We start from the raw sequence: 19,554 nt of genomic DNA, 5'->3' as shown, positions 1-19,554 counted from the left end.
TGCCTGTAATCCCAGAGCTTGTACAGTGGGAGCAGGAGCACTGGAGACTAAGGTCCTCATCAGTTATATGCAGAGATTTCCAACAGGCTCTGGCTGTTCTTTGCCATCATCCTTTTCTTGGTCCAGGGCTACATCACGGGGGCATCTTGACTTTCTGGACTGATCGTGCAGCAGGGTTTCTTTTCTTTCTTCCTTCCTTTCTCTCTCTCTCTCTCTCTCTCTCTCTCTCTCTCTCTCTCTCTCTCTCTCTCTTTCCTCCTCCTCCTCCTCCTCCTCCTCCTCCTCCTCCTCCTTCTTCGGTGTGTGAATCCTCCTGGTCCCCAATATCCCACAGTGATGGCAGCTGCCTCTGGTCTCCAGTCAGGCAGAAGAAAGCTAGGGGCTGCATGAGATCCTGTCTCAATACACACTAAAATGTCCACTCAAAGGTGACAAGGGACAGGCTGCTAGGTCCCTTCTAAGAGACTGTCCCTGGAGTACCATTCCATTTTAGAACGAAGTGAGCAGAGAAGTTCTGATCCTACAGTGACGATTTCTCGGCTTCTCGAGAACCTGAGGACAGTACCCTGGAACTCTGCAGCACCCTACACAGCAGCCACCTCAGGCTGTCACCTCCTCCAGCAGCCTCCTGGATTTACTACTCTTGCCCTGGCCCCCAGGGCTTTGCTGAGTCACCCACAGTCAGCTCTCCTAGCCTGGCCTGCCCTTTCTTCTGCCTGGCTGGAGGCCAGAGGCAGCTGCCATCACCGCAGGATACTGGGGACCAGGAGGATGCACACACCAAAAGAGAGAGAGAAAGGGAGAGAGGGAGAGAGGGAGGGAGGGAGGGAGGGAGGGAGGGAGGGAGGGAGGGAGGGAGGAAGGAAGGAAGGAAGGAAGGAAGGAAGGAAGGAAGGAAGGAAGGAAGGAAGGAAGGAAAGAAAAAACCTGCTGCACGATCAGTCCAGAAAGTCAAGATGCCCGTGATGTAGCCCTGGACCAAGGAAAGGATGATGGCAAAGAACAGCCAGAGCCTGTTTAGAAAACACACCCACTTTACTGTCTGATGCAGCCCACAGCAGCAGGGACATGAAGGCCTTCAGCAGCTAGCTCAGGCTCCTTCTGGTCTAACCTCACCTGCGTTCTTGGACTTTCCTTTCCCCATCCTGCATTTACATCCCAATTAAAAGTGGACCAACAACTGCTGCCTCAGCTCCTTCTGGCCTGCACCCGACCCCCTCTTTCCACCCTTCTCTACCTACTGGAATGCACAGGACCCCTGCCCCTCTTCAGCAGACTCCTTTCAACTCCAAGGACCAGGGACAAGAGGAGCCCCTTCCGTTTGCTGCCGAATACTCACTGTCCCAGGCTTCCTTTGGTCAAAGGGCCAAGCCCTCCATGACCAGTGTCAATCCAAAAGTAGAACCAGGCTGGAGAGGCCCCTGGGCCCACTTACAAAAATCTTATCACAGGCATTGAGGGGATACCAGCTGCATTCCCCAAGACACACATCTCTTCTGTACTCAAACTTACAATGTCCGCATTCCCCACTGCCCATCTGCATCTTAAGTCGCCAGCCTTGTCTTCCCAATACCCCATGACAGAGGGCCATCCCTGGGGCCCCAGGAGCACCTCACATCTGCAGCTGGGCCACACCCTCCACTGGACTCCAGGACCTGGCCCTCTGGGGCTCAAGGAACCTGGCTCTACGTCCGACTTCTACCAGTCATCAAGGTCCCAATTTCTAACTAGGACTTCCATTGGCACATGAGCTAGCTGAACCATCTTCTCAAAAACAAAGCACTTATGACATATTAGTCCTGCAGCTCACCATCCACGGGTCCCCTCATCCTACCTCCCAGTGAAGAACCAGGATGGGGAAAGGAAAGTCTGAGAGCGTAGGTGAGGTTAGACCGGAAGGAGACTGAGCTATGTCTCCATCCTCCCATAGCTATCGCCACTGAACCGAGGACAGAATTATTATGTGTCACCTTCAGCTCTGGCTAATGAAGGCCAAATCAGGTAGGTAGATTCCCTGTACTCTCTTCCCTACGGCTGACACATGAGCCCAGTGGCTTCAGGTGACAATTGTAGGGTCACAAGCAGGAAAGGGCTACATTCCCTTGGAGGACAGCCATCCACCAATCAATAGCAACCATCTAGGACTTTACACAATTAAGAAGCTTCTAGGCTGGAGAGACTCAACAGTTGAGAGCATGTACTGCTCTTCCAGAGGACTGGAGTTCAGGTCCCTGTATCCACATCCAGCAGTTCACAACTGCCTATAACTCCAGTTCCAGGGGTTCTGTATCTCTTCTGGCCTGTGTGTGTGTGTGTGTGTGTGTGTGTGTGTGTGTGTGTGTATACACAGTAAAAATGTTTTTTTATTTTCAAAGAGCTTCCATGTCAGGAATGGTAATGTAACCTATCCCAGCACTCAAGAACAGCAGGATCAGGAGTTTAAGGCTGTCCTCTGTTACTAGAGAGTTCTAGTGCTACATGAGAACCTGTCTCACAAACACACAGAGTGCTGGGGCTATACCTCAGTCGGCAGAGTGCTTACCTAGCACTCATGAAGCCCTGGGTTCAATCTCCAGCAGTGCATAAATCAGCGGTGGTGATGCCCGCCTGTAATCTCGTCACTTGGGGTGGAGCCAGGAGGTCTGAGGCCAACCTGGAACGAGACCTTATTTCGGAAAGAGAGCAAGAGAATCATCTTGGGGACAGCTTGTCAGAGCAGTGGATGGCTGATCCACACGATTTCCAGGTCTCCAGCCTCTCGTTGGATGCTCCTGGAATGTGTTGCCTGTATGCCCTGATCCTACTTCCTATCTTCCAGTCTTCATGTGACCCCTGCACCTGTCTGGATTTCACCTCATCCTTTGCAACAGTCCCTTGGGACATGGTCATCAGGGAAGTTCATGTGGCCAGGTCCAGTCCCCAGACTCCACCTCCCCTGTCTTCAGCATTAATGTTCACCCTGCTTCAGGAATGCCGTGCTGGGCTATATTTCATTGCTGACCATTCCTGTCCTCACATCTCTCTGGCTGGTCCCCTGCTCCATGCCTGGTCAAGGGTCTGGCTTCCACCACACCTCTTTCTATGAAAGGTCTCTGTTGGCCTGTGACTTCACATGCTCTTTGTCCCCAAGTCACTCCAAGGTGCCACCACCTGAATGGCTCAGGGATATGCTGAGCTCAGCCCACTCAGAGCTGGGGATAGCCACTGAACTCTGACCTTCTCCTTCCCCAGGACGCCTCACCTTTGTGACTGGCCCCATCACCCACCGCCTGACCACAGTTTTTCCTCTTCCACTCCCAGAACTACCTTGAACCCACACCAGTCAGTAAGCCTGGTGCCCACAGGCTTCTCTCCTGCCTTTCTGTGCCAGCCCTCACCACCATTTCTGTTCACACTCTGCCCCCATGGCTTCCTGGGGGACACTTCCTCCACACATTCCCCTTGGCCAGGCTGTTCTCCTCCCAGCAGCCAGGGAATCCTTCAAAGAGCAGGCAAGCCGAGCTGGAGAGGTGCTCCATGGTTGAGTGCTTGCTGCTCTGCTAGAGGACCATGGCCCCTGGCGCCTAACACAGGATTCAGTGTGAGGTTTGGCAGTGTCGTAACAGGTGGGAGGAGGTGACAGAACAGGGGCAAAATTCTCGGAATTAGTTCAGCTTAGAGACACGTGAGACTGGGAGCTGAAGAGCCAGGGTGTGAACTGTGACTCCATCCCCGACTGAGGGCTGTGTGATGATGGGCAAAGAATTGATCCTAAGACAAGGAGACCCAGGGAAGAGACAGAGCCTCAATAGTTTAGGACATTTGTCTTAAGGGGCATATGGTAATGTCAAAAAAGCTTATTGAGGCTCATACAGGGAATCAATGAAGGAGAGCAGGATCAGTGGCAGCCTCAGGTGACCAGTGAGGCCCATAGACTGGACGGCATGGGTACGCACAAATCCCCAAGCATAGGCTACCGTTCAAGCTAGCATCATGACAGCCCTGAGACCGCAAGTGTCAGTAAACTGCACATTTTGCAACTCTGTGGGTTTGATGTTCAGGTTTCGGCACCAAAATGTAGGTAAAGTGCACGTTTTTCGACTCTGTGGGTTTGGTGTCCCAGGTTTCAGCACCAAAAATGTGAGTAAATTTCACCAAAAATGTTAGTAAACTGATTGCAAAAACTCTGGGTTTGGTGTCAGGCAACACCTTGAGCTGCTTAGGTCAGCTCTGACGGCTGAACTGGAGAGAGTCTCAGCAAAGATCTGTTCAGCTCCTCCTTGCCCTGCCTTTTCAGCCCCCCCCCCCCCCCCCCCCCGCCCCGCGCCTCTTGTTTTGTCCACTGGGGAACTTCTCAGCAAGAATCTTCTCTACGCCAGTGAATGAAGATCTTCACACCCAAAAAACTCTTTTGAGGAAGAGATTTATTTGGGAAGGAGGAGTCCAGGAGAGTAGCTGCCTCTACCAGGGTGGAGAGAACAGCCTTTTTTCTAACTGACTAGGCTGAGCAGTTTACACAGGAAGTCTTGAGGGTGGAGTCAACCCCTGGCCCAGGGTTCTACTATCCTGCTCTGTCATTGGTTGGTTTCACAAGTCAGTTGGCCTGGGGAAGAGATCTGATGTCTCTCTGATCTGACTGAGCCAAACTGTGTTTCTTTCTGCCCTGATCTGAGCATCTTTCCCTAGTTCTGGGCTCCAGGGTCAGGGTGGGTTTCTTTAGCCAGCCCCCTTTTCCCTACAGCAAGGCCTCCCAGCCACCTCGCCTGGGTTAGAGCACAGCATAGTCCTGAGGTCCCTGTAAGGTGGGCAGGAGCCCTGAGGGCTGACAGCCCCCAACACCCTTAGTGGCAAGACTAGGGCCCAGGTCTTGCCAAACAGAGGCCAGGGCCATGAGGGAAGCTGGGGAAAGAAGGTGAGACTTTCATTCGCAATGCCGTTGGCCTGGTTAAACTTTGAAGAAATGATTACTAAACCTTCTTCTATTAAATGACTCCTAGTCACACTTTAATTTTAGTCAGAGTGACTTCTCCCTCCCCCCTCCTTGCGTTTTTGCTTTTTGTTTTTTCCTTTCTGGGAGCCAGGGTCTGCTGTGTCTCTGAGAGGACCTCGAGGCCTCTAGATTACAGCAGAGGGTTCTAGGTCTGAGGGTGAGCCGCCCCTAAAAACAGCCAGCAGGCAGATACCAAGGAGCCTTGGTCGGCTCTGACTGGGTGACACGGTTGTCCTGACGTGCCCCCGAGAAGATGGGCGTGGGCAGAGCTGTAAGGGAAGGAGACTCATCAGACTGACGCGGGGGTCCTGGGCCAGCCTCTGTGAACTGGCAGTTGCATGGTGAGACCCAGGAGAAATCCATGGCATTTTCTGAACTCCTGGACCGAGTAGGGGGCCTGGGCAGGTTCCAGGTCCTCCAGACCGTGGCTCTGGTGACCCCCATTTTGTGGGTCACCAGCCAGAACATGCTGGAGAACTTCTCAGCTGCTGTGCCCCGCCACCGCTGTTGGGTGCCCCTTCTGGACAACAGTACTGCCCAGGCAAGTGTCCCTGGGGACTTTGGGCCCGATGACCTTCTGACCGTCTCCATCCCACCTGGCCCTGCTCAGCAACTCCACCAGTGCCTCCGCTTCCGTCAACCTCAATGGCAGCTTATGAAGACCAACACCACGGCCACCAACTGGAGTGAGGCGGACACTGAGCCATGTGAGGACGGCTGGGTCTATGACCGCAGTGTCTTCACGTCCACGATCGTGACCACAGTAAGAGTGCTTGGGAGGTCAAAATCACAGTCACAGTTGCCTGGACTTAGTGCTCCAGTCTCAAAAAGGATATACCTCCCCAGGCCTCCTCACTGTGGGCGGAGGGGATGGGGTGGGGGCAACCAAGACTTGCAGGGGACTAAGAGCAAGAGTCCATCTGCAAAGTTAGATTTAGTCAGTCGTGCCTGTGATCCCAGCCCTCGGGAGGCAGAAGGATTATCATGAGTCTGAGGCCAGCCTGAACTACTCAGTGAGTTACGTTTACACAGACTGGCCTGGGGTGGCACTGGCCCTGCTTCTGCATCACCCCATGGCTTTATCCATAGCTGAGCCTTGGCTGGGACTCCAGGTCACCCAGTCTCAGGAACCTGTTGGCTGTCTCTAGGCTGAGGGCACAGGACCCAGACAAGCACTGGCCTCTCATGAGAGGTGTTGGCAGGCTGGGGAGATAAATCAGCTTGTCCTGTAAGAATGAAAATCTGAGTTAGCTCTCCAGCACCCATGAAAAACATGGGCCAGGTGGCGGCATGACTGCAATATCAGCTCTAGAGAGGCAGAAGCAGGGCGGCTCCCGGGGCTCACTAGCCAGCCAGCCCGGTCTAATCAGTGAGCCCCAGGTTCATTGAGGAGACGATGTCACAAAAATAAGGTAGACAGTTCAGAGATTGACCTCTGACCCTCACAAGCACTGCACCGTGCACAGACACACATTCTCTATGCACACACACACAGACACACATTCTCTATGCACACACACCCACACACAGAAAGAGAAAAGGAGGAAGAGAAGGAGGAAAAAGAGGAGGAGGAGGAGGAGGAGGAGGAGGAGGAGGAGGAGGAGGAGTCAAACAGTCCAAGCTAATGGAGAGGGGCAACTACCCCAGCAAGCAGGAAGGAGGAAGGTCCCTGGGTTTGAGCGCACGCGTGTGTGTGTGTGTGTGTGTGTGTGTGTGTGTGTGTGTGTGTGTGCGCGCGCGCGCGCAAAAGAAAGCAAGCCTCCAGGGAAGGTGGAGGGCTCTCAGCTAAGAGCCATGGCTCAGGAGGCAGCAGATGAGGCTGGAGGGGTCCTGACCTTTGACCCAGTAGCAAGGGTGACAGGATAATTCTTAAGAGCCCAAGCTACTAAGCCTGTGGGTGCCTCACGGCCCTGCCCACACCCAGCTCCCTTCTAGCTCTTTTGCCCCTAACTGCCCTCCTCCTGATGTGAGCTCTGGCCTTCTTTTCTTCCAGTGGGACCTGGTGTGTGATTCCCAGGCCATGAGACCCATGGCCCAGTCCATCTACCTGGCTGGAATCCTGGTAGGAGCCGCCGTGTGTGGCCACACCTCAGACAGGTGAGTGTGCCCAGCTGGTCCAGGCAGGCTCTCCTGAATGGACCTGACATTCTCTCTAAGCCATAGGCTCACCAGTTCGAGGGGTCACTGTTTCTCTCCAAATTTTCATTCCTAAAATCTGCTCTGTCACACACCAGCCTTCAGACACTGCTTGGGTGCTCCTGCCAGGCCTGACTTGAGCCTTCTTGTGCTCATAACCGCCCCATGGGTAGAGAACACGAGTCTGGCCCCACGTGTGGCTTTGTGCCGTCCTCATTCAGGGGGCAGGAACAGGATGGCCCTTCCCGGCCCAGGTCTTTGCTGCTGGCCAACGGTATGCCTCCCCATGTGTCTGTCCTGCAGGTTCGGGCGCAGGAGGGTGCTGACCTGGAGCTACCTTCAGGTGGCTGTGTCGGGCATCACAGCTGCCTTCATTCCCATCTTTCCCCTCTACTGCCTGTTCCGTTTCCTGGTGGCCTCCGCAGTGGCGGGTGTCATGATGAACACAGTCAGTCTCTGTATGTCCCCCGTCGGTGCTGGGTTGGGGAGGCTGAATGCACACTCCAGGATTGAGCCCTTCTTTCCACCTGGCAGTGATGGAGTGGACATCAGCCCGGGGCCGCACCTTGATGATGACCTTGAACTCCGTGGGCTTCAGCTTTGGCCAGGTCCTGACAGGCTCTATGGCCTACGGTGTGCGCAACTGGAGGATGCTGCAGCTGGCTGTCTCTGCGCCCTTCCTCCTCTACTTTGTCTCTTCATGGTGGGTGCTGCAGCCTCCTTGAAGGACGCTCTGCCCACTCTCGGGGGTTCAATGTGGGAGACGCTCCTCTGCAGACAGAGGGCTTAGGAGCCCTGGGGGTCAAGAGCCTCAAGAAGCTCACCACTGCTGCCCAAAGCCCAGATGCCCCTGCTCCAACTCGCCCTCAGCAGGCCAGCTGCCATCTTTCTGTGGCCCAGCAGCAGACTGGAGTCACACACAGTGGAGCTCCCTTCCTCAGGGGGTCTTGCTAGTTAGTAACTCCAGACCCTTTCATATGCTGCAGACCCCAAATCTCTGCCTCAGCTTACCTCATCCCCACCCTTACACCCTCCCTCAGCATCTCCAGTCCCACCTGGACTCATACCTCCAGCCTCAGGTCTCCAACTACCTGCATGACCCCTCCTCACCCCTGACCCCTCCTCACCCCTGACCCCTCCTCACCCTGACCCCTCCTTACCCCTGACCCCTCCTCACTCCTGACCCCTCCTCACCCTGACCCCTCCTCACCCTGACCCCTCCTCACCCCTGACCCCTCTCCACCCCTGACCCCTCCTCACCCCTGACCCCTCCTCACCCCTGACCCCTCTCCACCCCTGACCCCTCCTCACCCTGACCCCTCCTCACCCCTGACCCCTCCCCACCCCTGACCCCTCCCGCCTACTTCCCAGGTGCCTCTTCCAGCTCACTGTCCAAGTCTCCCAAGGCCAACAGGTCACTGGGAATCACGGACTCTGTTTGTCCTTTCATCCCCTTGTCCTTCAAATCAGGGCTGGGGAGGGGGTGCTCAGGGTCCTAGTGGATATAAAACAAATGGCTCCTCCCAGCTGCTGCTCAAAGGGGACAGCATGTCCTCGGTGTGTGTGTGGGGGGAACCTTTTGTAATCATGGGCCTGGAGGGGGAGCAATGCTGTGTGGTGGTCACTACCAAAGGCCTGGAGGGCTGAACACTTCTCAGTGCAGTAAGTAAGTGTGTGTGTGTGTGGGGGGGTCGTGTACTCACGTACATGCATGCATGGGGGGGGGAGAGGAGAGAGGAGAGAGAGAGAGAGAGAGAGAGAGAGAGAGAGAGAGAGAGAGAGAGATCTGTTCGGTGAGACAGGGAGTGACCTGTGTTTGGTGCCAACACAGTGAGAAGCAAGTTGATATCAAGCAGCCGTATCCTGACACAGAGCTGGCTGAGGCAGGGCCAGGGGACATCAGGCTCGATGGGATCAAAGGGTCCAAGGATCAGTGGCTCAGAGCAGAGCAGACAGAGGACCTTGGGGATGTTACAGACACTGGCCCCAGCCTGAGCCCTGAGCAGCGAGGGTGAAGCTGTTTGTAGCAGGAAGGCAACCCAACCTGGGAAAAGATGTCATGAGGGTGAGATACCCTGGTAGTCATTGTAGTTCTGCAGCCATTGGAGTCCTTATTGTACCCAGGCCTGGTTTGTGATGAGGCTGGGGGGACAGGGGACAAGGAGGCGGTGGGAAGGGACAATAGAGTCCCTCCCTCTCCAGCAGCCATCTCAGGAACTAGAGAACATGAGGCCCCCACACTCGGAGAGGACGGAGACAGGTGATCTAGGTGGCCTGGCTACCCACTGCTACCACATTGTCCTTTATGGCCTCCATTGGCCTCAGCTGCCCTGAGACTGGAGCTTACAGTTCCACTGAAGACACTTCCTTAGGCAGAGGGAACAGACGGGGCGGGGGGGGGGGGGGATACAATGGGGGCCCAAATCAGTGGCCCCCTCCCACACCTGCCCACTTCAGGTGGCTTCCAGAATCAGCACGCTGGCTCCTCACGGTGGGCAAGCTGGAGCAGGGCCTGCAGGAGCTACAGAAGGTAGCGGCATTCAACAGGAGGAAGGCAGAGGGAGACACACTGACCATGGAGGTAAGGCGGAGCTGGGCCTTCCCTCAACCCTTGCCCTGGCCCTCAGATCTCTCCCTGGCCGGGCACAGGAGCTCCCTTGGAGGTCAAGTGAGGGCCCTGGCTCTCGAAGGAGGGCCCCTGGAGGAGGGGGCCTGTGGATACCTGGTGCTAACAGCCCCCACTCCCACAGGTCTTGCGGTCAGCCACGCAGGAGGAGCCAAGTGGGGACCAAACCCGCGCCACGATCGGCACCCTGCTCCACACGCCTGGGCTGCGCCTTCGAACCTTCCTCTCCATGCTGTGCTGGTAGAAGATGCCATTTTACCCTACCAGCTGTGGGGAAGACTGAAGCCGGGGCAGCTGCCTACCAGGGATGGGGCCACCGGCTAGAGATGTCTCTAGAATGGCCTTTAGCTCAGGGACCTTGCTGTCTATAGTCAGAGTCCCAGAGGAGACAAGCAAGGCTGGGTGGGGTGGTGAGCAGGGATTCCCGGCCCAAGTTCCTAGAAGAGACTGAGTGAGGAGGATCAAAGCCATGGGGTGGGAAAGCTGGAGAGACGAGGCAGACAGACAGGCTGGCCCGTCTTGTTCAGAGGCACCAGGCATAAACCGGCTATTGCCCCAGCTTGGAAGCCTAGGCCACCCAGAAAAGACTCTGTAGAGGGGGTCGGTGGAATCTAGAGCCAACGAGATAACATCTCCAATGGAGTGCCGAGCAGAGAGAGGGGGGGAAGCACCCAGATTCTCTCCTTGGCTCCCCCTCAGGTACCACCAGCCCCTCTCTCCCAGTGCCCAAGATGGGCCTGGAAAAGACCGACAGGGCAGGCAGAAGAACAGCCGCCCCAGGCTGATCCACCCACCCTCGTTCCCAGGTTTGCCTTCGGCTTCACCTTCTACGGCCTGGCCCTCAACCTGCAGGCCTTGGGAAGCAACATCTTCCTGCTCCAAGTGCTCGTCGGGGTTGTGGACCTCCCGGTGAAGATAGGCAGCCTGCTGCTGCTCAACCACCTGGGCCGACGTCTCTGCCAGGCCAGCTCCCTGGTGCTGCCAGGACTCTGCATCCTGGCCAACATACTGGTGCCCCACGGTAAGCTGCAGCTCAGCTTCGGGTGAGCAAGAGGAGGCAAACATGTGACATGCTAGCGGAGCCTCTCTTACCTCCCCCAGGCAGGGGAGTGTGGAACCAGACTAGACAGCGAGGAACCACAGCAGAGGACCCCCAGGAAAGAGGCTGTTGGGAGTATGGAAGAAAGAGATGGGATGGTAGAAATTTAGGGGAGATCAGGAAAGCCATAATGCTAACACAGAACCCAGTCATAGGTTAGGGTGGGAGAGAAAGGGAGGCGAGGAGGACTCCTGGCGTCTGGCTCTGAGGAGCTGGAAGGTGAGTAGATTGGGGACACAGCATGGACACTGGAGGCATGACTCGGGGACATTTGACAGACCAGCCTACGGGCCAGGGAGCAGCCCTGGGAATAGAGGACCCCGGACTCTGCTGATCCCATGACTATTCACAGAGATGGAGGTCCTTCGCTCGTCCTTGGCTGTGCTGGGCCTGGGGTCACTGGGGTCGGCCTTCACCTGTGTCACCATCCTCAGCAGTGAGCTCTTCCCCACCGTGCTCAGGTGAGGCTGTCACCTCGAGGGGAGAGCTGCCCCAGGTCCCCATGGCTTTCCTTTCCACCTGGTCTCAGGGCTCCACAGTTAAGCGTCCACCCTGCCTGGTCCACTGGGCCTCCCCGGACCTAGTGGAGTTGGTCCAGGCCCGAGGTCAAGGCCCGAGGCAGGCAGAGTGTGACTCACGGGCAAATGTGCCTCCCCAGGATGACAGCTGTGGGCCTGGGCCAGGTGGCAGCCCGAGGGGGAGCCATCCTGGGGCCTCTGGTGCCGCTGCTAGGCGTCTATGGCTCCTGGCTGCCCCTGCTGGTGTTTGGAGTGGTGTCTGTGCTCAGTGGCCTGGCCGCGCTGCTCCTGCCCGAGACCAAGAACTTACCGCTGCCCGACACCATCCAAGACATCCAGAAACAGTGAGTGGACCAGCCCGGGAGCTGCCTCTCCCTCCCTCCCTCCTTCCTCCCCTTCCTCCCTCCCTCCATCCTCCCCTTCCCTCCCTCCCTCCTTCCCTCCCTCCCTCTGTCCATCCCTTCCTCCTTCCCTCCTTCCCTCCTTCCCTCCCTCCCTCCCTCTGTCCATCCCTTCCTCCTTCCCTCCTTCCCTCCTTCCCTCCCTCCCTTCTTCCCTCCCTCCCTCCATCCTTCCCTTCCTCCCTCCCTCCTTCCCTTCTTCCCTCCCTCCCCTCCCTCTTCCCTCCTTCCCTCCCTCCCTCCCTCCGTCCTTCCCTCCCTCTGTCCTTCCCTTCCTCCCTCCTCCCCTCTTCCTCCCATAGAAGTCCCAGACAGGATGGCCTGGGGCTCATTCCTCTCACTCAACAGAGGAGAAAGCAGAAGTTAGGGAGGCCTAGGCTAGCCCAGAGTCACACAGCACATTGGGGGAGTGGAGACCCAGGCTGACAGGTGGACCTGAACCCTCTGCCCTTCATCCCACCATGTGGGGGGACAAATGGCCCAGGCAATCCCAAGTCCACCTTGAAAGACACATAGAGAGAGGTCGGGAGAGAGAGCAAGTGCTCGTGATCGAGCTGGCCTTTGTCAGGGAGAGGCCCTGGGGTGTGGTGCGTGTTGCTGGGGTCTTCACAGGCGGCAGACTCTGCCACTAAAGTCTTGTGTGGTTGACAGGGCTGTCACCACCCATCTCACCTTTATATGCTCGGTAAGCTCAGACCTCAGCCCCAGGCAGGATGTTCAGTCCTCAGCATAGACGTGGGTCAAGGGTCAGGGGTCACTCTACTCCTTGGAGTCACACTTCTCTCTTTCCTGAACAGGTCAGTGAAGAAGGTGACACATGACAGAGCAGGCCAGTCCACCCTGATGTCTACATGGCTGTAGCCTCCTGAGAGTCTATGACAGGACTGGAGGAGGAGGACCATGATGACCAAGAGGAGAAGAAAGAGAGGGAGAGAGAAAGAAAAGGGTAGAGCTGGCGATGGCGGGTAAAGGTGCCTGCCTCCAAGCCTGACCGTAGGAACTCCATTCCTGGGACACACGGTGGTAGGAGAAAGCTGACTGCACAAAGCTGTCTTCTGACCTCCACATGGACAGTTACCCTCCCCCGGTGATACACACAAATAAATAATTTATTAAAAAGGGGGAGAATGAAAAGGAGGAAGAAGAAAAGAGAGAGAGAGAGTAAGGAAGGAGGAAGAGGAGCAGGAAGAAAGGGAGGAGGGAGAAGAGGAAGGGATGAGGGAAGAGAAGGAGGAAAAGATGGTTCTTCTATCCTCTGCAGATAGCCACAGGAAGCAAAGAGGCCCACTTCCAGGGGTCCCTTTAGAGGGCTGCCTTTCTGGACCTCCCTCTAACAGAGGGGGCAAAGGACAGTTTCCATGATAGAAGGCTGCCCCTGACACTGCCATTACCGACTCCCCCATGAGGCCGCACACCAGAGAGGCGCCGAGGCCCCGGGACACATCCTCACTGCTCACTGCCCCACCTGCCCCAGGACTCAGAACTGACGACCCTCCTCTTTAGTTCAGCACAAGCACAGGGCTCTCAGCTTCTCAGTGTCACTGAGGCCCTTGGTCAGCTGGCCTGGCCTCTCTCCAACTCTCCCCACTCCAGTCACATGCCTATCAACAACCTCTGCCTGGGTCTTCTTCCTGCCTTCCCACCTGATGCTCTCCTAAGCCTTCCAGACCCACCCTGGGGCCTTCCTTCCAAGGTTCAGGGCCAGCCCGTGACTCTGGTGGCACTGTACCCATGGTCAGGGCTACACATCTGCCTCTTCTCACCCTCCAGCAAGTAAGTTCCCTGAGGGTCACTGGTCCCCTGCTCCACATCCTCACTCATGCATAGAGCCTGTTGGAAGGAGGGATGAGGGACTGGCTAGAGAGAAAATTAAAAGAATGACAGCCCTTCCTGGGCGCCTGAGGATCTGCAAGAGTCTACAGGGTAGGAGGAAGGCCTTCTCACCATAGACTTTCCCAAGGTTGGCTTTCCTGTGTTCTGGACCAGGTTTGGGGCCGCTGTTACCAGCCCCTTCCATGGTCCTTCTCACATCATAGCTCTCTGCATCTTGTAATGGACTATCCTTTCTAACAGATGGGACAACTGAGGCCTGGGGAAACAGACTGCCCATAACACAGTCTCTGTCTGTACGTCTCCTGAGCCCTGCCCTGGCCACGGTGCCATCTAGGAAAATAGGAATGCATGCAACAGGACCTCTGTCCCTCTCAGAATCAGCCAGGACTCTGGGTTCTGCTGGGACTGCTCACAAGAAAGGCCACGCGGTGTCCCAGAGAGAGTGTGCTGCTCAGTGGCTCAGTAGCTGGCCCACCAGTCTGCATCCACCTGTGTGGCTGCTCTCAGGTACCTCACAAAAGGCTGCAACACACACGTGTACACATGACAAAAAGGTGGGTGGGAAACAGAAGACAGCGCTTGCCCGACATGTTGGTCCTGCAGGATTGCTCCTCAGCTGCAGCTCCTGAGCCTCTGGGGGATTATGTCCTTTGGCCATTTACACACACACACACACACACACACACACACACACACACACACACTTCCTAGTGATACTCCCCAGACAGAGGGTAGAGTAAGATTATATTTATACCACCTGATGCCTCAAGACAAACCTGTTCTGTCACTCCAGAACTGGCTGCATTTGGGGGCGGGGGCACTATAGGATGCCTAGAAGCTTCCAGAAGGCAGAGCTCAGCAGAGAGAAGGATCCTTCTTTCTCCCACAGTGTTCTGGCTCCACAAGCAGACAGAGATGTTCCTCCATCCATATTCGGAATGGCCACCCCGATCAGGACAAAGGGTTCTGTCACTCATTAGAGTGACAGCATCACTGTGTCTGAAGAGTCACCTGACAAAAGGCAGAGGCTGTTGCCCATACCCATTTGAGATATGCCCTCTTTTTTATGCCTACTGTGGGAGTTTCTAGCCTCAAAGCTGCTGGGATTCCAACAGTGGAGGAGCCAAAAGAACCTTTTGGAAAGGTAAACTGAGTCAATAGCCACATCCAGAAATCTTTCTTTAGAAAACAAAGCCCTTGAGTGACAAGTCTTGATTCAGAGAGGCAGATGGAGTCCCAGGTGCATGGCAACCAGCACTAATGAAGCCATCCTTTCAACCCCTACAACATATCGTGCCTCAGTCAGGGTAACTGTACCGATTGATTGCTGGAGTAAGAATAAAGCCTTTCCTGCCCCTTCTTGTCACCAAGGACCTCCTATTGTTTTCTGTGACTAACAATGCAGGTGAAGAAGGGAAGCTAAGCCTGGGCTTTGAGCAGAGAACAGAGTAACACAAGGCCCCAGGGCTGAGGGCATGACCACCTGGAGACAGGACACCCTGGCAGCACAGCTCCATGTCAGAGCCTCCCCGGACTCCCATAGATGAGTCAGTGTGATCATCCCAGGCTCCCCGACCAGAGGCTGCCCGGGGGACAAGTAGGGCTGGAAGCCAGTGGGTTCAGGAGGCCAAGGAGAGGCCAAGCTCACAGACAGTCCCACCTGGAGTCAGGCACATCCTACATGTGGACAGCAGAGCCAGGCAACGTTGTCGTCAGCACTGAGAAACAAGTCCTCAGGGGCCGGGCCACTGCTACCTTGAGGCCCTGAACTAGCCACTTCCACCCTGGCCACCAGGAGAGACTCTATCTCCTTCCAAAGACTGGGAAAGGTAACAGCTATCCTGTACCGCAAGAGTGGCTGGTACACACCATCCACTGAGAAGTCAAGGTCACAGAACAATACCACACACAAGTCACAGGTGTCCCCCACCCTCAGCCCAGCAGGGACTTGAATGTGAGACACAGAACAGTTGTCCGATAACCCAATGTTGTATTCAGCTCAAAAGGCTGGGAGACTGGGCCAGCGAAATGGCTCAGTGCTGGTCCAGTGGGCAAAGCCACTTGCCATCAAAGCCTGAACCCTGAATTTCGTCTTCGGGACCGATGTCGTGGAAGCAGAGAACTGCCTCCTCTAAGATGCCTTCTAAGGGCGCACACATCTTCTCACGCTACATACATAAATATTAGAGAAAACTTACCAACAGCCAGGTGTAGCCACTGAGGCCCCGACCGACGGCAGCACTGGAGGCCCAGACCCAGGACCTGACAGCACCCACCCAGAACAAACTACACAGGACTGTTGGAATTTGGAAAGTTTTTGTTTTCTTTTTCCCACACATTTCCGGGTTTGGGGTGTTTTCCAAGACTCAGACACATTTGTTAACAAAGAGAAAAAAAGTGGGGGAGCAGGGAGCCCATGGGCGGGGAAGTGACCCCAGCCATCCGCAGACACAGCCTCACCCCCTCCCTTCCCTGCACCTGCAGCGAGCTGGTGCCACAGACCGCAGCTCTAGTACCTCGGTTATTTGTTTTTAATATATATCTGCATTTGCCTTTCCCCTCCCCCCGCCCCCCCACCCCGCTCCTCCAGCGGCTTCCCAGCAATGCACGTTGCCCGGCAGCGACACACACAACAGAGGCCTTGACCATGCCCAAGCCCCATCCCTGGGCGGCCCCAGGCAGGAGCTTCTCCTTTTGAGGGGACTTGGAGCACTAGGAGAATGAACCCCACTGCCCGGACCCAGCCACCCAAGCTGGGCCTCTTCTCCCGGCGCGTCTCTGGAAATCCAAAGGGAGGGAAGCAGAGAAAACAGAAATCTTAAAAAAAAAAAAAAAAAAAGAAAGAAAGAAAGAAAAAGAAAAAGAAAGAAAAAGAAAAGGGGGGGAGGGTGAGGAGGGTAGGGACAAGAGACACAGCAAGCCTGAACCGGGACAGGAGGGCTGGGAAGGAGAAGGAAGGCAGGAGGAACAGGGGAGGAAGAAAATCGAGGGAAATAAACGGACGGCGCAGTGGACACTTTACAAAACCCCAGCCTTCCTTCCCGCCCAGCCCCACCAAAATAAAACTACCCCCCCTTAAAAAAATAAATCAACCCAGGGCTGTGAGCACGTGCCCTGCCTGACAGGCGCAGAGCTGAGAAGGACAGCCAGCCCCAGAGCTGACGGTGCGGCGCCGTGGGCAGCGGGAGGGAAGGGGATGAGCACGTAGTTATATTCCTTTTCTTTTTTTTTTTGCGTTTCCTCTTCGTGGGAGAAGCCTGAGGCAGCTGGGGAGAGAGTCCCCAGGTCCCCCTGCAGGGAGAGGGCCGCACCCTCCTCCCGGGCCCTCCCGGAAGGAGCAGTTGGCAGTGGGGCGCGGTGCCTGGACTGGGTGCTCAGACGTAATACTCCTTGTCTTTGTTCTTCTTGGCCTTGCTGGGCGTCTTGGGGGCAGCGGGGGCCTTCTCCTTCACCACCGCCCCATTGCTCTGGGCCGAGTTACTGATGTAATTCCGGCTCTGGTCCACTTGGTAGGAGCCCTCGTCGCGGTTGCGGTACTTGTACATGGCGTAGAGAAGGATGAGGATGCAGAGCGCCGCCGCCGCCACGATGCCCACCACCATGCCCGTGGTGCTGCTGGACTCACGGATCACCTCCACCGCGCCCGGCGGGCCGCGCTCCCCCGGCCCCGTGGGGTTGGCTGTGGGCAGACGGGGGAAACCGGGGGCTGAGGTCACGCCGGGGCGCAGGGGAGGCGGCCGCCGCGGCTCGAAGGCCGTGGGGACCCCGGGCCCCAGGGGTGGGTTCTCCAGCAGTGGCTGCAGCGGGTCTCGGTGGTTCATTTTGCCCGCAGGCAGGTTGGGGGCCGGGGCGGAGGGCGCAAGTAGCACCCCGGGGGCGCCCGTGGCCCCATCTGTCCTGAGGTTGGGTCGGGGCACAGGCTTGCGGGGCGACAGGAGGGTGGTGCGGTCCGTGACCAAGGGGAAGGTGGTGTAAAAGTCCTCGTCGTCCGTGGGGGGGAGGCTGGAGTCAAAGACCTCCCCGGAGGCGAAGCCCGAGGCCTCCACGGGCTCTTCGCAGTCGCTGTCGTCGCGCTCAGCCTGGCACGGGCCCCCCGAGGACGGGCGGCGCGCGGCGGGCGGGGGCAGGGTGTCTTGGGTGGCACCCACGCCCGTGAGAAAGGGGTAGAAGGTGGGGGGCGGGGGCACGAAGGGGGACCGGGTGGCCACGGGAGGGGGGTCTAAGGAGTCCTCCGTGATAATGGGCAATATTAACTCTCCTCCTAGAAGAAGAAAGAGAAGAGAGAAGAGAGGGCGTCAGCGAGGGCCGGGGCGCGGGCGGCCGGCACAGAGAGAGAAACAACAGCCTCACACCCAAATCGGTTCAATCGGCTTTGGCGGAGACTAGCGCGGGCCGGGCCCGCCCGCCAGCCGGCCAGCGCCTGCGCTTTAAGCGGGCTGCGGCTCGGATGCCCTGGGCACCCCACGCGCGGGCTCTGTGACTCTGGGTTTTGGTCTTTTTGTTTCGTCTTAAGAAACCAAACGGAACAGAAAGGAAAGGAAATTGAAAAGGAACGGAAATTTTTTTTTCTACTGGTTTAAGGCTTTAAAAACATACAACAGCAGCATTTAAACAAACCTAACAACAATAGCTTTTAGGATTTTTTTCTATATATTTCTTTTTGCTTTTTTTTTTTTTTGCTTTTGTTTTTAAAAAAGAAGATAGCATACCACGGAATTCAGGCAACTTACATCAACAAATAGGCCGTGTGATTTTAGCATGAAGAAAAAAATTACAAACAGAGCTGTGTAAGCGGGTTCTCCCGAAAAAAAATAAGAAAAAACAACTTTTCCGTACAACGTTTTCTGTCTATCTGTTTGGCATCTCCCTCCCTGATGTACTCCCTGGACAGCCTGCTTCCTCCAGAAAGCTTGCTCTCCTCCCTCTCTCGAGCCCTCTTCCCCCTCCTTAAAGACAAGGCTAAAATTCGCACTGTGCGGGCTGGGGCTGGGAAGTGGCGCCACTCAGTGTCATCGTGGGAAAAGGAGGGTCGGTAAGGGGCATGGAAGGACGGTGGCGGCGGCGAGCCTATGTGGGTGTGAGCTTGGGGAGGGGGCTGGCCATAGGGAGGGCCTTGGGGCTAATTTCGGTGGCCACGGGAGAGGAGACTTGGGACGGGAATGCGTGTGTGGAGGGAGGGTCAGGCACACTGAAGCTGGGGGTTGGTCCATAGGATTCAGGGAGGTGGGGGGGGGACTGGAAGTGGGGGGGGGGGCTGGGCGTCACGTGGTTTCTGAGCTAAACCTAACTCTCCCCTTTCTTCACCCTCCACCTCTGACCCCCACTGACTTCCCCCCCACCCCCTCCCCAGAACCCCCATGGACCGCCAGAACCTGGCCAGGTTATGACTGCCTCTGGCCCTCTTATTATTGTTAAAACAATAATAAAACAACGGAAAGAAGAAGAAAGCAAAAAAATAAAAGAAAATACATACACAGCCATCAGGGAGGGACTCGCTGGCTAAAATAGGGCCCCTGGTAACTAATGGGGGAGACCTTGTGGTGGGGAGGGTGTAAGTCTTCCCTTCAAGTCTGAAAACTTCAGTACCCTGGACAGAAACTGCAATTCCCATCAGCTCCCCATGGGCGGGAACTTTAGCTCCCATTAGCCCTTCAGGGGGCATAAACTACAAAAACTACAACTCCCATCAGTCTCTGGGTCAACAGCTACAATTCCCATCAGCCTCCTGAGCCTCTTCACTAACCAAAGTGCTCCAGGCTTCTGACCTCAGGTAGATAGAAGCTGGGTAAGCTCTAGGCTAGGAGGGCTCAAATTCTGGCTTTGAAGGTTGCCTCTGGGCTTCTCGGGAATGGAGTTGAAGACTTCTTCTCTGGCTCTACTTCCAGCTCAGACTACACCCCATCCCTAGCTGGGTACTTCACTTGGCATCTGCCCCCACAGTCCCACACCCCTCTGTGGTAATCATCTCAAGG

General features: G+C 56.2%; 2 protein-coding genes across 28 annotated transcripts in view; one reads left to right on the top strand and one right to left on the bottom strand.

Moving 5' to 3' along the window:
* Positions 1-3,156: 3,156 nt before the first annotated feature.
* On the top strand, positions 3,157-16,429 carry Slc22a12 (solute carrier family 22 member 12). Of its 3 annotated transcripts, none has more exons than XM_006980709.4 (10): positions 3,157-5,732; positions 6,963-7,066; positions 7,409-7,563; positions 7,640-7,808; positions 9,563-9,686; positions 9,856-9,971; positions 10,538-10,752; positions 11,183-11,291; positions 11,489-11,692; positions 12,547-16,429. In XM_006980709.4, exons 1-10 carry the CDS (start codon positions 5,331-5,333, stop codon positions 12,608-12,610), a joined length of 1,662 nt encoding a protein of 553 aa, XP_006980771.2. In that variant the 5' UTR covers positions 3,157-5,330; the 3' UTR covers positions 12,611-16,429. The 3 variants fall into 3 exon arrangements, with proteins under 3 accessions (XP_006980771.2, XP_076414343.1, XP_076414340.1); XM_076558228.1 differs by lacking the exon at positions 3,157-5,732 and adding an exon at positions 5,964-5,982 and having other exon boundaries at positions 12,547-14,286; XM_076558225.1 differs by lacking the exon at positions 3,157-5,732 and adding an exon at positions 6,736-6,862 and having other exon boundaries at positions 12,547-14,286.
* A 386-nt stretch (positions 16,430-16,815) lies between these two features.
* Nrxn2 (neurexin 2) overlaps positions 16,816-19,554 on the bottom strand; it is a 103,913-nt gene continuing 101,174 nt past the window's right edge. For 15 of the 25 annotated variants that reach the window (XM_076557985.1, XM_076558032.1, XM_015999148.3 and 12 more), the window contains one exon: positions 16,816-17,843. In XM_076557985.1, the coding sequence (XP_076414100.1) occupies positions 16,957-17,843 (887 nt within the window). In that variant the 3' untranslated portion in view covers positions 16,816-16,956. The remainder of the gene's footprint in view (positions 17,844-19,554) is intronic. The other 10 variants (XM_015999149.3, XM_076558056.1, XM_076558047.1 and 7 more) reach the window with 1 other exon arrangement.

The sequence above is a fragment of the Peromyscus maniculatus genome, chromosome 1, assembly GCF_049852395.1.
Source record: "Peromyscus maniculatus bairdii isolate BWxNUB_F1_BW_parent chromosome 1, HU_Pman_BW_mat_3.1, whole genome shotgun sequence".
Taxonomy (NCBI): Eukaryota; Metazoa; Chordata; class Mammalia; order Rodentia; family Cricetidae; genus Peromyscus; species Peromyscus maniculatus.
This window is presented reverse-complemented; position numbering and strand designations above follow the sequence as displayed.

Excerpts from the sequence above, each read along its gene's own strand:
- Slc22a12 (XM_006980709.4), top strand. The coding sequence starts at position 5,331 with ATGGCATTTTCTGAACTCCTGGACCGAGTAGGGGGCCTGGGCAGGTTC. Across the intron at positions 9,687-9,855 it reads GAGACACACTGACCATGGAG|GTCTTGCGGTCAGCCACGCA; the intron begins GTAAGGCGGAGC and ends CCACTCCCACAG. Across the intron at positions 11,292-11,488 it reads CTCTTCCCCACCGTGCTCAG|GATGACAGCTGTGGGCCTGG; the intron begins GTGAGGCTGTCA and ends GTGCCTCCCCAG.